The sequence below is a fragment of the Colossoma macropomum genome, unplaced genomic scaffold (genome assembly GCF_904425465.1).
Source record: "Colossoma macropomum unplaced genomic scaffold, Colossoma_macropomum, whole genome shotgun sequence".
NCBI lineage: Eukaryota > Metazoa > Chordata > Actinopteri > Characiformes > Serrasalmidae > Colossoma > Colossoma macropomum.
The window spans coordinates 20361134-20377088 of NW_023494787.1; the positions used below are offsets into that span (position 1 = coordinate 20361134).

The window sequence follows — 15955 nt, forward strand, 5'->3', positions numbered from 1 at the left end:
TTGAGTTGTCTTCTCACAGTTGTAGGACGGACAGAAACACGTGGATTTTTTCAAATCTGAAGCGACAGTGGAGCTTGATTTTCTCCTCACTCTCAAAGATAAAAGATTTTGTGCTGTTTATCTGATGGGGACAGTGTTGGTGTATGTCAGGTCTTGCATAGTTGATTTTCTCCTTCCTTATGCAAGTGGTTTATTTTATATCTAATCTACTGAAAGAACTATCTCCTAAAAAATGAATAACTTGTTCTTAAAGGCCATTATGACTGGAAATTAAATTAACTAAGGGTGTTCATTAGAGATGTCATTATTAAAACTCAGAAGGAATTCTCAGTTGTTAAGTTAATGTGGGATTGCCGGGCTTTTGCGGAAACCAGCACACAGCACTTCACATATAATTAGCTGGCGAACTAGTTTAGCGTTTGCCATGAATATAGCTCGCTAACATTACATGGCACGCTATAAACTCAGCTGTCTGCATCATAATTATATTAGAGTTGAGTGCTCACTTTGTCACTTTTGATCACCTCCTGTGTTCTAGACAGTCAGAGATTGTTAGTGGATACTGTAGTAAGTCTTGATCATATCTTCTTTCTCTCTCTCTCCCTCTCTCTCTCTCTCTCTCTCCCCAGTGGTGTTGTGTGGGATGCCCATTGCACCAGTGAATGGTAGTGTTGTTGGTCAGGATTTCACTCTCGGCTCAAGAGTCACTTTCAGGTGTAACCCTGGATTCCGATTGGCCAACACAGTGCCGGTGTCAACAGTTTGTCAAGAGTCAGGGAGGTGGAGCCCATTGGAAGCCCCACCCCGATGCATACGTAAGTTCAGAGAGCATTCCTTGCCTGAAATAAGCTGATGAAATGTTTGTGAACCATCTACTGTGCCTTAAACTAGAGGCATATTATTCATTCCTTAGAGTTCAAGGGGTTAAAAATATCCAGCCTCTCACATTTTACTAGATGGAGCTTCACATTAGGACAGACATTTAGAGTTGAGACTAACTTGAAAGCATGTTCTCTCTCCAGCTGTCACCTGCCCTGACATCGGCCACTCCGCAGTGGAACACGGGAGATGGAGGCTTATTTATGGCATGCAAAATCAGTATGAGGCCATGATGATGCTCACCTGTGACCCTGGCTACTTCTACAAGGGTCAGAGGGTCATCCGTTGCCAGGCCAACAGCTCCTGGGATTATCCTGAGCCAAGACCTGCCTGTGAAAGTGAGAACCTTTACGTCTACTTAGAATTGAATTATTCAGAAACTTAGTTAGCATCACCTGCAGTTTGTCTCAAAGGCTATATAATGGTCAGGAATTGATAAATGATCAAAAACTATTTCTGTTATAAAAAATTTCTCAGCCTTGAAAGTTGCTGTTGCAACACAAACACGGACACTTTATAGAGTAACAAAAATATCTTGGTAACACTTTACTGTAGGGAAATGTTTATAAGGCTAAACAAAACTTACATAAGCTTTTCATGACAACTCACATAACCTACATAAACTTTATAAATACTTACTCCAATAGGGTTCTTTTTACGTATGGTTTCATTTGCAGGTTTCATATCAGGTCAATCTATGTGAGTTTTTTTTTTTTTTTTTTTGGACACGTACATGTGCGTTAGTGTACGCTATGGCGATAATATGGCATAGCTTGCCAAGTCAGAATAATTCAGAGGTCTGCAACTCAAATATTAAGAAGAGCCATTTTGTCCTTTCAACAAAAATCAAACCACCTTGAGAGCCACAACATTTTATGTCCATTTTACCATTTTGGCTGTAAGTATGTCTTAGTATGTACTAAAGTCCTAGTACAGACTAAAATATAATATAAACAAAAACGCAGACTTACTTTGCTCTGCTTTAAGCTTTAGCTCAGCTATAGCCACTTTTCTCTCATCTCCAGCAGAAAACGTTGCTGCAAAAGTAGATTAATTTCTTATAAAATGTCTCTCAACATTTGATTTTTTACGAGGCTGAAGTCGCTTCTCATTCACCAGCTTCTAATTTTCCTGTTCCACCTTAAATGGAAACCAGCTGGAGTGCTTAAAAATGCAAAAAAGTCCATTCATCTCTAAACTATTGATGTTTGTCTTAAACCAGTCTCTTTGCCATCTCGTTAGCTACTAGCTAGGCGAGATTGTTGTATACAGGCTACAATAACTCCAGCTTTTAAAACCATTTATTGTTAAAACTGTGTTAAAACGATCAGCAGAGCTTTATTTTCTTTCAAAGGTTGTTTATTTTTACCTAAAAATCTTGGATGGAGCTTCAACAGGGCAGTAAAAGAGCCGCTTGTTGCCGAACCCCTGGGCTAGTTGAAGTGAGCGTTTTCTGTGGCCCTTATGTAACTTAGGTTTCATTTTATAATTTATAAGATTTAGACTTCATCAGCATTATGTCACTGTGATATACACTAAGCCACATAGTCAGTTGTTAAAGTGTGCTGCCATTTCACCCAAAAGACTTTCACGACACATCCCAATATCTAGAGAGAAAACATCAATGCCACCTTATGCGAGTTATATAACTTATATAGGTATCATGTTGCATTGGGAAGTAGTTTTAAATCATTTGTATTAGTCCATTAGTTATCAAGTGTTCTTACAATGTAAAGAGCAACAGGTGTTTTTAAATGGTATAAAAATAACCAGGTTGCGAGATTTTGATGTTACAGCATCGACGTTAATATTTTCCAATTTACAAATCTAATGAAACTGAAAAAGCTTAAAGTAGTTTATTAAAGATTGTGTATAATATATCCTTGCACAGTATAATAGAGAATTTGGTATTTGGCAGTTATCTCCTGTGGGGACCTTGGAACTCCTCCCAATGGAAATAAAATTGGTACTCTAACTGTGTACGGAGCCACGGCCATTTTCTCCTGTAACACGGGCTACACTCTGGTGGGCTCCAGGGTGAGGGAGTGTATGTCCAATGGTTTGTGGAGTGGATCTGAGGTCCAGTGTCTTGGTAAGACAACACTTCACCTAACAACTGTTTTCAGCCTCCAAGAATATGATTTGCTGCTAAATTGCTTTGTATTGTACCTCAAGGTCATCGTCTGTGTGCATGTGTGGGTGTTTTTCTCCTCAGCTGGTCACTGTGGCTCTCCTGACCCCATTGTAAATGGACAGATAATTGGCGAGAACTATAACTATAGGGGAAGTGTGGTTTACCAGTGCAACCCTGGCTTCAGACTGATTGGCGTGTCCGTGCGCATATGTGAGCAAGACCACCGCTGGTCTGGAAAAGCCCCCGTCTGTGTCCGTAAGTACTGGTTTAGCTCTTCTCAGTGGCAGATGTAAGAGAAAGTGTGTTCAACAGTGTGGTGGATATAGCTGTTTTTATAAACACATAGTCTCTGTTGTGTCGTTTTGTAGCCATCACATGTGGACACCCAGGCAACCCTGCTAATGGTGTAACCCATGGAACTCAGTTCAACCTCAACGATGTCGTGCGCTTTGCCTGCAATACTGGTTATATGCTACAGGGGGCCGTCAAGTCTCATTGCCAACCCAATGGCCAGTGGAGTAACGCTTTGCCTAGATGTAAAAGTAAGTGCTGTGAGGTGACTCTGTGTGTCTGTATGTGTTTGGACTTTGTAGAAAAGCAAGAGGAAACCAATGTTAACATGTTTAACAAAATGATACTGACTTCATAAGGTGCTTTTAACAAAAGCTACATGCTTTCTGTTTACTGAGTTTAAGGTTAGAGTTAGAATTATTTTTTCCCGTAGTTACATATATACAGTAAATATGGGATATATGTAAATCCCACATTTGGCACTGTATAAAAACAAGAGCTGTCAAACAATTAAAATAATTGATTGTGGTTAATCACATTTTGTGTACTTAATCATGATTAATTGCATTTGTCTTATTTGCTGAAATTTAACCCTAAAGATAGATTGTGTTCATTACACGTTTTGTTGATGTTCTAAGTGAAAATAAGTTAACACATCCTCTACAGAGAACACATTTCTGCACATTTTATTGCAAAAATAAAAACAAAACATAAATTGTGGCCTGTGCAAACGTTTTGGCACATTTTACATTTTGTGTTTTCATTTTTTATATGTTAAACTCAGCAAATATATAGGAATTGTTCAGTAAAATCTGCAGAAAAAAATCTTATTGAAGTTAGTTAAACCTGTGTTAACATGATGAGAAGCATAAGAATGAGTAATATTACACTAGAGTGAAAGCAATTTCCAGTTTTCATCTCTGAAGATGTTCTGACTCCTCCGTGATTGTAGCCCTCTCGCTCTTTCTTGTTCATACAAATTATGGATTCCTGTTACGATTGCTGCTCGTTGATTAATTTATCCAGTTCCATGAGCACTGTCCAGCATAGTCTGACGAATTACTGGGTTCGCCGGCATCAGCTCCGTGTTTCACTTGTAAATAATTTTTCAGACTTTATATACTTTAATAAAAAACAAATGTACAATGGCAGTCATCAGTGGATTCTCATTTAAAAGCAGTATTTGAATGAGAGAGCTATGGTCACTGAGTCACAGCAACTGTGCATGAGCAGATGGATCTAAGCCTGCACTACTATGGTTGGTTTGAAGGGTCATATGCGTTAACAGCATTTAACAAATTAGTGGCATTAATAAGTAAATGCACTGACCCCTCAAATGACCAGGGTTTTATTACACACTTCTATAACCTAAGAATAGCTCAACCAGTTTGCTTTGAAGTCCCTGCAGTTACTGAATATTAAGCCTTGGTGTGCAACAGGCCTGAGATTTTAGGGAGTTAATGTACTAAAGCAGTAATTTTGACACAAAAAAATGGATGTATTTGTGAGAAACGCGATCAGTTACCTTAAAGGACCTCAGCTGTGTGGCTCTTGGCAATTGGGGGTAGTAGTGGGTATGGAATAAAATTACCGGTCAGTTCTAGAAGAAACTGAATTGGAAAAGTGTAATGAAATTCAATGTTGTAATTTAAAGTCTCAGGCCACTCCAAGCTGGAGATTAAGTGTTTGCATATGACTTCTTTTCTGTTTTGTCATGATAATGATACATCAGTCAGTGCTTGGAGGCAATGCTTTCTGACATTGAATGGACTTAGCGCTTAAGTGCCCTCTAAATGATTGGCAGACTCTTGTCTGTGTTGGAATCAACCCCCCTGTGAGATCTTCCCTGCATTTCTATGTTTTCTTCTCTGTTTTTGTTCATATATTAGTTAATTAATTTATTTAAGTGGAGTGAGTCATTGAAGAGCGGAGAAGCTTTTGCAGTTTGGCCGGGCAGAATTGGAAGGCTTCAGCCTTAGGACGTGTTTGGATTCGGTTAAAGCTGCAGGCTGAGTCTCAGTGGCAGCTTCAGAAAGGACTGCAGGCGGGGTCGTGTCCCCGCACTGACAACCGAGAGACACTGAGCCTCAGCCACTGACGGCTGCTGCCACATTAAAAGACTTGACCTCTCATGGATCAGAAACATGGTTATTTGTGAGGCAGTCTTAGAAATCCAGAAGATTTAATAAAAGAAGAGTTTGTCATTCAGGCTTCTGAGTGGAAGAGATTTTTTTAAAATTGAGAAATGTGAACCTTTTCTTTTTTTTTACGTTTCTGCGGGTGGCCAGTACACAACTGCACTCTTAATAATAAAGGTTCCTAAATGGTTCTTGGCTTGGATGTAAAATGTTGTAGAACTGAATGCTGTAGAACTTGCACAGTATATGGAGGCTCTTTAACACTTTAAAAATGTTCTTCACACTTGCACTTACAGAAATCGTTCTTCAAGAATTATGCATTTTTGTTTTTTTAAGAGTTTTTAAGAGAACCCAAAAGTAGTTCTTCCATGGCGTCTCTCCAAAGAACACTTTTGGCTTCTTTACTTTTAAGAGTGCGAGTTCAAAACTATTGTCCTTTGTTACTATACAAACATTGTTGTAGTAATGCAGTCATGCTTGCCTGTAGTGGGTTGTGGAGGTGGAGGATGATTGTAAGCCTGAAATGCAGATACATAAGAGGATTAGCCCCCTCCTTATTAGTTTTATCAGATCTATCATGTTAATTATAATCGTAAAGTTGCCTTTTCCTCCCTCTCCATCCTCCCCTGTCTTTGTTTTATAAATGTGTGTTTACCCTGGCTGAGGGAACTTGAAGTGGTCTGATGCTCTGTGCTCGCTTCGCCACCATCTCCCTTCCATCACAGCCCATCATTAGCACTGAGAGCAGCAGAATCACAGCTAATGGCACAAAAGGAGCTCGGCTGGAAAGGCGTAAGCTGTGAGCTGCATCAATAATTCAGAGGGCCCCCACACAGCCCCGCTAATCAGCACCAATTTGTGTCAGACCAAGCCACTACCTTCTTCAAAATGGCCTCCTAAAACCACACTGATAAGTCTATGGCCAGGCCAGAAAATGATCCATCTTCCCTACCGAATGGCCAGTGGCCAGAGGTTGAAACGAGCCTAATGTCCAATTGTGTTCTAGATCAGATAAATTGGATCTATTTTCTCTTTATTTGGATTCTCTCTCTCCCCCTCCCCCTTTCCCTTTCTCCCTTCTCTATCTATCTATCTATCTATCTATCTATCTATCTGTCTATCTACATCTAACTATATCATCACTCTCTTAGATCCTGATGAGCATTGGCTCATTTAATGAATGTGCTAATGGTCTGTTGATGCATTGTGATTACATTGGACATGCCAACGTTGTTATTGGAATTGAGGATGATTGAAGTGCTTTGGCTTTCTCTTTAGCAGGCAATTCAGGAAACATTTGAAGATTTTTTATGCATTAAGTTCATTTCAAGTCTACAGAATGCAGGATTGTTCAGAAGTTGGCCCTTCAATGCTGGCATATATATCCAGCATATTCCACGTAGTAGCTGAGAACTTCTCCTCAGGGAAACTTTCAGTCAGTTATTAGCCAACAAACAGACAATAATAGAACACTATTAAGTCCATATTTTTAGGATTTTTCTCTTTTTACTTTTCACCATTTGAAAATGGCAGTTGCCCTGTGCATTGTATGAACCAAGGGTGGCCGATATGTCAAAGATGTAACATTATGATGCTTAAAGATATTTTTACCATGTACAATATTTATAACAATATTCAGTTGTTCTGAAGTTTGCAAGTTGGAACAGACAAAATACACCAGCTAAACAGCAGTGAAATATTTATAGGACATGAATGCCTAGTACAACTACAAATCTTCTAACCCCTAAAATCCCAGGCTTATTATATACTAGGGCTTATTATTCAGCATCTACAGGGACTTTAATGCAAACTCGCAGAGCTATTCATGGGTTATAGAAGTGTTTAATAAATCTCTGGGCCTGCTGGTGGGCCCTGGCCATTTAAGGGGTTAACATGTTATGTGTTGTTTTGCAGTTTGCTGTAGTGCAGAATCTCTTAGCCTCATCTGTTTGACAGAATCTGTGAATTTATGTTGTTTTCATGTTTTTCTTCATCAATGTTCTCTCACTACAGTACATTACACAAATACATGACATTGCCTTTGAGAATCCCTGTGGTGTCAACTACCCCTGACTGCAAGACTGATTATAGATTTGTGGGCTAATAAATACAACCAAGCTTGCATTAGTGTAACTCTTCCCTCAGTTGTCAACCACATCATAAAGAAAACTATAACTGTGACTCTGTCTAAAATGGATGCCAGAGACATTGAGCCATAGAATATCATAGAACATAGAATATAATAGAAAAAAACCCAGACTGAAGTGAGATATCCAGATAGCTTTAACTTTTAGCTTGTTCTCCTACACATCTGGCAAGTCATCTCAGTAATCCATCCTCTATTATGATGATTTTTGGATGGAACTGAGTAAACAGAGGAGTATAAGTCTTAATATTATTAGCTTACCATTATTAATGTAGCATTTAAAGGGTTTTTAATGTCAACAATCCAATAGTTAATGTTAGGCATCACTTAATGAAAACATTAACTAATGCAGTTGTTACTTGTTTGATGTAGTTATGTTATAACTAAAGTTTGAGGGACGGAATATGCATGAAACCCTCCTTCTTCCAATCTATCGCCCTATAAATTCAGTTCCTCACCTTCCATTCCTGCGATGAAGTGTTCATAATCCCCACCACTACCCCATCCCCTCCCTGTCTTATGTCAGTTCTACCACAGCTATGAGGGGTCTGGCCTTCTAGCTACAAGGAGAAGCTGCCCAGAACTCCAGCCCAAGATCTCAGAGTTGTCCCCCTTCGTCAATCAGTCTTCCCTCATGCTACCATCACATGTTGAAGGCACAGTCCAAACTCACAAACTTAATATTAGCTAACCATGTAGCAATGGTTAAATGCTTAATTTTAGCCAGTGTCCTTTAAGGTTAGTAAATTTTTTGCCTTCTCTTAGCTGCACTTTCTTTCTGAGATACAGGATTTTCTTACGACAGTGACGATGCAAGTCATGTTTATGGATTTATGTCATATTCACTGTAGTAAATCTTTAAAGTGCTCACCATTCATTTCAGCACTTACGTTCATGGCACAACCTGCCATCCAGCTTCAGCACTGCAGACTGTGTAAGCTAACAGAAATAAATGCCCTCACTTCCGCTATCCATTTCATGATTAGTGGGTGGCAACATGAGCTGAAGTAGTGAAAGTGGCTGAAAGTGGTGAATAAATCACCGGGCTGTGTGAGGAGGTAGAGTGGCGCCAGTGCCCGAAGTGCGCCACCCCAGCAGGCTGTTAGCCGCTCAGCGGAAGGGCGTCCCCCTCTCCAACCTGTCCCATCTGTCTCCCACCGCTCACGTCTCCATCATCATGTCAATGCAGTATAAATAGCTTGAGTGTACCCCCCTCCACCCATGTGCAAGTGCAGGACGGATGGCTTATTGATAACATCTGTCATGAATTTTAATGGCGGCTGCACCGCCGGGGCTTGTTTCGCACCCCGCTCTTCCACATCCTCCCCTGCGTCCGTCTCGTATGCCAGATTGATCGGGGCGCTCGCCTGATGCCATCTGATGTGGCACAGTTGGGATCTGAAAGGGGGGACTTTGAGATGGGTGTGGGTATGGAACATGGATTGATTAGGGACAAGCATGCTGCTAATTCCTGCCTCCAGTTCTCCATCTCACTCAAGTGTGCTCTCTTTCATTCTCTTGGTTGTGAACTGACAGACGTTCTCCTCTCCAGCTTTGCCTCCTCTCCATTCCACTAGGCTACCCATCCATCACTCCGCTGCATACAGACTTCAAACTTTCATTTTTTTAATGACAAATATTCAAGATAAGGTTGCTGAAGGTGTTGTGTGTTTGTGTTGGTGCATGTGTGCTCATACACTCATGTGTCTAGCTGTACATTGGGGGTTTATTTTTTTTCGATTGCCATGTAAAGAATATCCTCACAGATAACTTACCATACTTACCATAATATACTCTGTAGTTCTACAATTTGGGACTGTAGTCCATCTGTTTCTCTGTATACTTTGCAAAACTTCCAGCAGCATTGCTGATCCAGAACCCAAATAATACCTGCTCTGTGGTGGTCCTCTATTGGTTCTGACCCTTGAAAAACAGGGTAAAAGGGGGGGAAACAAATTGTACAGGGAAGCAGACGGACTACAGAACTAAAAAGCATGTGTAAGCCCACTTTTGTTAGAGGGGGGAGCAAACATCCACTCCTATAACTACTATAACAAACATCCACATTTCACATTTATTATTGCACTGCCTTTTTTATCTCAGGATAGATCTTGTTGCATATTTTTCTGTATTTCTAGTAGGGCTGCAACAAACAACTAATTTGATAATCAAACAATCTATTCATTACTGAAACGATTAATAGATTATTCGGATTATGAATTTTATTAGTTTTTAAATTTAGCTTGAGGTTGTTTTATGCATTTGCTAACCAACAATGAAGACAATAAAGATGAATAATCTAAATTTAAATTTTAAATTTTAACAGTGCAGTCTGTGCTGTGTGCATTCTGCTGTCCGTCTACATTTTGCTGAAACTAAAGTCTACAATCACAAGTCTTTATGGAAACGGAGGAAAATCAGTATCTCTGCATGCTCTTGTGAGAGACTCGCGCTCCCGCTGCAGAGATGCGCTCTGATGGAACCGATGGGAAAGTGGAGAACGTTTGTGGCAAACTTGTTGTGTACACAGTTAAATTTGACTGACTTTGTGTAAACATTTCATTTCAATGGTAACCCCTTGTCCAGCTACCCTGTATGTGCGAAAAGAACTACCTCCTGAAACTGTTTGAGAGTGGTGGCCAACGTTCGCGGGGAACAGAAACCTGTTTGTAATCGCTCTCCTGTGTTCGCCGAATTTGAACGCACCGGCGGCCTCGGCATTAAGACAACAATGCAGTGTTTAAAAGTGTAAACGTTATCTGGGAAGTGAACAGTGTCGCTGTGAATAACCGTTACTTGTTTCTCTGTTCCAACTCCATTAACGATTCCTTAGAACAGCATTTCGAAAGTGTTCGAAAAATGTTACAGCTCAGCTCAAAACATGAAGTAGGACGGAATTTAACATTAGCACTAGCTAACTAGCTCGCTAGCACAACTATCGCCGCGCCCCAAACCACACACTTCTGTACTTCACGTACTACACTAATGGGTGCATTTGTAATGGTATATGCGCTATTTTTACACACTATTTAGTGAGCTAGTATGCGGTTTGGGACGCGGCGTATCTTACCCAGATGAATCTTCTTCATCCAGTGAGCCGACGAGTTTCCTCTTCAGATGCTCCAACATGGAGGATGTGCTCCCGTGCCAGCTAAGAGCTAGGCTAAGCTTTACAAATAGCACAACTGACAACCTTTTTTTCTGAGTTTAGCTCCACACTTTTGAGGATTTTGTTCTTGAGGCTGCCATCGCGCTGTTGTTAAGTCTCCAGTGAGCGCTAATGTCAAAATGTTCCTAGTGAGCACGAGAAAGACGCGTACTGACGTCACCAACTAATCAACTACTAAATTATTTGCCAACTAATTTGGTGGTCGATTTTAGTCGACTAAGACGAATAATCGTCGCACCCCTCATTTCTAGTTGTATATATGCCTGTAGATAGGTTTTTGTATATATCCCTGCCTTTTTGTAATAGGTGAGATAGATTTGTTTATAGTTTATAGTACAGTATTATTTATAGTTGACAATTTCACTGAGCCTGTACATTCTTCTTTTTATATTGTACCACCCTTATTATTATAACTGTGCTGTGTTGTGTGACTGGCTACTGGCTGCTAAATTTCCTTCGGAATCAATCAAATATCTATCTATCTATCTATCTATCTATCTATCTATGTATCTATCTATCTATGTATCTATCTATCTATCTATCTGTCTGTCTATCTGTCTATCTATCTATCTACCTACCTACCTACCTACCTATTTGCTCCCCCACTTTTTATTTGGATGAAAATTTTACTTCCCATGGAAATAACTGCATCACTGATCATGAGTTTACAGTTTTATATTGTTCATGTAATTTAATAACCCTCCTGTAAAACAAAACTCTCACCTGTGATTGAAATCAGTGAAAATGTCTGTTTGTTTAAGCTGCAACAAGGCATGCCACAACGCAGAAGTGTGCATTAATTTAGAAGCCAATTCTCACATGTAGAGTAGAAAAATATTGCCTGTTTTCTCCTGTCTGTGTATGGCATTAATATGGCAAAAGTTACAGTTACTGAGATTTGTTCTGATTATATCAAAGTAATGGCAGAACTGTGAGGAATTGCTCTATTTACATTTGTTATCTATATAGGGTGCTATTTTCACTTAGAAAATCAACAAAACACATAAGTTGACCAGGGGTATCCAAACTTCATACAACTTCAAACTCAGACATAGGTTGAAGGTTCAACCAATATGATTTTTTATTTGACATGCATGGAGAAAAGCAGCCAATTCCAGAGACCTTTCTGATGGCCACAAGCATGTACACCATCTATATACCCCACTCAGCCATACATTTTATGACATTAAAGGCAATGGATTGAGTGTATGGGCATGTTTTGCATTACCCAAACTTTGTTACATAATGTGGATTGTTGGGGTCTAAGGCTCACAAGAGCCCCCATACACTTATACCTTATAGGTAATAGGTGTACTCTTAGGTGCTCAAGGTTCCTCGTTGGTACATGAAAGGAAATACATGGCAGTCTGTACTGTTCTTCAATCCAGAACAGAGCCTGATTGTTAATACTCCCACTCAAGAGATGACACACTGATGATGGTGATGGTGCCCCAACAACTGCAATACAAAGTGCAGACACATGACATGAAGTGCAGAAGACAATATCAGCCAGAGCCTTTTGCATTTATTGATGATTATAAACAACCAAAATGAGGAACAAACCTTAACACAGCATAGAACACATTATGAATAATACAAGGTGTATCTGTAAGTTGTTCATAGAATGTGGGTTTTTGGGTTATGGGGGACTGTTGTTTGTATACAAATGCATTTGTGCTATTTTTATCCTCAGTTGTGAACTGCACTGAGCCAGGCCATGTGGAGAACAGTGTCAGACAGGTCCTGCCCAGCGGACCCCATCGCTACAGCTTCCAGACAACCGTCTCCTACACATGTAACCCAGGATACTACCTGCTGGGCACCAGCATTCTGACCTGCCAGGGAGATGGCACCTGGGACCGCTCTCTCCCCAAATGCCTCTGTAAGAAACACTTTCTCCAAGAAGCACTTATAGTGCTGTGAAAAAGTATTTGTCCCTTCCCAATTTCTTCTATTTTTGCATATTTGTCACACGTGAAGGTTTCAGATCATCGAACTACTTTCAATATTAGACAAATATAACTCAAGTAAACACCTGCTGTTTTTAAATAATAATTTGATTTATTGAAAGAAACTGCTGTTTAGCACTTCCTGGCCCTATTTGAAAAAGAAATTGCCCCCTTCGCTACTAAGTCAACCAGATTCATTTGACTGTTGGGTTTGGTTTCATGGGCCACACCCAGGCATGATTACTGTCAGACCTGTTGAACCTAAACATCACTTAAATAGAACATGTTTGGCAGTATAAAGCAGGCTAGAAAGTCTCAAAAAGCAGTTCATGATGCTGCATTCTAAAGAGATTCAAATACAGGTGCAAAACAAAGTCATTGAAATCTACCAGTCTGGAAAGGGTTACAAAGCCATAGCTAAGGCTCTGAGACTCCAGCTAATCACAGTGAGAGCCATTATCTATAGATGGTGGAAACTTGGAACAGTGGTGAACCTTCCCAGGAGTGACTGGCCTAAAATAAATCCACCAAGAGCGCATTGATGACTCATCCAGGAGGTCACAAAAGAACCCAGACTAATATCTAAAGAACTGCAGGCCTCACTTGCCTCAGTTAAATTCACTGTACATGATTTCACAATAGGAAAGACACTGGGCAAAAATGGCATCCAAGGGAGAGCAGCAAGGCCCAAAACACTGCTGACCAAAAAGAACACAAAGACTCGTCTCACATTTCCCGAAAAACATCTAGATGAACCCCAAGACTTTTGAGATAATATTCTGTGCACTGATGAGTCAAAGGTGGAACTTTTTGGAAGACATGGGTCCCATTACATCTGGCGTAAAGATAACACTGCATTCAACCATAAGAACGTCATACCCACAGTCAAACATGGTGGAGGTAGTGTGATGGTGTGGAGCTGCTTTGCTTCTGCAGAACCTGAACAACTTGTCATAATTGATGGAACCATAAACTCTGCTCTCTTTCAGAAAATCATGAAGGAGAATATCTGCCTGTCAGTTTGTGACCGAAAGCTCAAGTGCAGTTGGGTTATGCAGTAGAACAGTGATCCAAAGAATCTCATTGAAATGCTGTGGCAAGACCTTAAATGGGCAGTTTGTGCTAAAAAAAACTCTTCAGTGTAGCCAAATTAAAACAATTCTGCAAAGAAGAGTGGGCCACAATTCCTCCACAGTGATGCAAAAGACTCATGGCATCATTGCAGTTGTTACTGCTAAGGGTGGCACAAACACTTATTAGGTTTAGGGGGCAGTTATATTTCCATATGGGAGATATAGGTTTTGAATAAATCTTTATCTCCAATCAATGGAACGATCATTTAAAAGCTGCATTTGGTGTTTATTCATGTTGTATTTATATTATATTAAAATTAATTTGATAATCTGAAACATTTAAATGTGACAAAGTAGCAAAAATAGAAGAATGCCGGTGAGGGGCAAATACTTTTTCACAGCAGTGTAACTTCTGCCTGAAAAATTGTATTACACTGCCTATTAAAAGTTTACAGGCACTTTGCAGGCACTTTTGCAATTTTAAATTTCTTGCGGTTACTTTGCTTTTTTATATTTTGCAACACTCAGCTTCATGTTCATTAAAGTGTCTTCCTTGCTGTGAAGAGTTGGTTTTGCCTAAATAAAGATTTGACGGTTTTCTATTTTTAAAAGCATGCTCTTTTGGCCCAAAGGTGATTTAAATACCTGACAGGTTTGAGTGCTGATGAGTGCTGACATTACAACAAGCGCATAAAATGCGTCAGGGTTTAGCATTATTCCTGAGGTAGTCACAAATACTGGCATGCTCACCATGCGTGATGTTGTTTTCCTCAAAGTGAACCTGATTAGTCTTTAATATGTTAACTTTTTCCAAACGAACAAAATAAAAAACGTTGAAAAATTAGATTTGTCCCCAGACTTTTGATGGGCAATGTACTACTTGGTAAAATGTTTGTAATTAGCCAAAAGATATGAAGATGTTCGTAGGTTTTCAACATTCTGTCATATGAAAAGTCAGAAGTGTTTAAAGTAGCTTTTCTTCTGCATCTCTCTCTCTCTCTCTCTCTCTCTCTCTCTCACTCACTCTCTCTCTCTCTCTCTCTCTCTCTCTGTCTTTCTCTCTCTCTCTCCCTGTCTCTCTGCCTCTCTCCTGCTGTTTCTGAGCAGTGGTGCTGTGTGATCATCCCAGTATGCCTCCGTATGCTCAGATCTCGGGGGATAGGCGCACAGTGGGTTCAGTGATCCGCTACAGCTGTATGGGCCAGCGCTCCATCGTAGGCAACACCACCCGCATGTGCCAGCTGGACGGCCAATGGAGTGGCTCCCCACCACACTGCACTGGTACCTAGAGTGACTAACCCCCCCTCACCACACAAATACACACTACCAAAAAACGCTGCCCACAGGTGCCAGAGTCTAGAATTCCAATGCAATTAACAATAAAATATCACCAATATCACAGAAGCGACAGCATTGACTGTAGACATCTAGAGTTTAATCGATCTATCTCAAGGGACTCTGTAAGTGTGGTAGAAGGCCTCTGCGAGGCTGGGGATGAATCAGCAGCTGTGGGCCTTCAGTAGAGATCAGTGGCCAGTGATACAGCTATGTGAGCGTGGGCCTGAAGGGCAAGCGCTCTGTCCCTCCATAAACTGCTTTAATCTCCCCATATCAGCCCCTGCTACATGAACTCCCACACACCTGCCAGGTTATGAGCTGGCCAGCTTCACTATAAAGCCATCAGCCCCTCGCAGCCCTCAGATATGCAGGAACACAGCCTCATGGCAGTAAAACCACACTGACAGGTTAATGTCACAATTCATGACATTCATATTTCTCAAAAACTGCAGCTTTCCCTCTCTGTCTCTGCTCCCAGGGTACGCGTTGGCCGCTTTATTGCAGAGCGCGCTGATCTCAGTGGGATAAATATCAATTCCAAACTATGAGCTTTGGACCAAGGAAGTAGAAATTACTGGCATCTCTAAATATTTGCTTAATTTTAAAAGAGACATCCAGGATTTGTGGCTGTTTGTGTTGCAGTGCCAGGCGGCTAGATGAAGGACTGAGGAGATCATTTGTAAATTCATCAGCAGAGAGCAGCAGACGCGTTTATATTATGAACAGATGAAAGGAAGGAAATTTGCTGTCCCCATTGCATTCTTATCCAGAGTCTATTATCACCTGACTCAAGTCTCCCAGATCCGTCTTAATTCTCACCTCATTAGTATATGAGAAT

General features: G+C 40.4%; 1 protein-coding gene across 1 annotated transcript in view; it reads left to right on the forward strand.

Moving 5' to 3' along the window:
- The window catches only part of csmd2 (CUB and Sushi multiple domains 2), a 182251-nt gene that overhangs the window by 140331 nt on the left and 25965 nt on the right, over positions 1–15955 (forward strand). The window contains 7 exon segments of the mRNA XM_036566374.1: positions 630–815; positions 1023–1217; positions 2798–2971; positions 3095–3268; positions 3382–3555; positions 12451–12639; positions 14887–15060. Of these exon segments, the coding sequence (XP_036422267.1) occupies positions 630–815; positions 1023–1217; positions 2798–2971; positions 3095–3268; positions 3382–3555; positions 12451–12639; positions 14887–15060 (1266 nt within the window).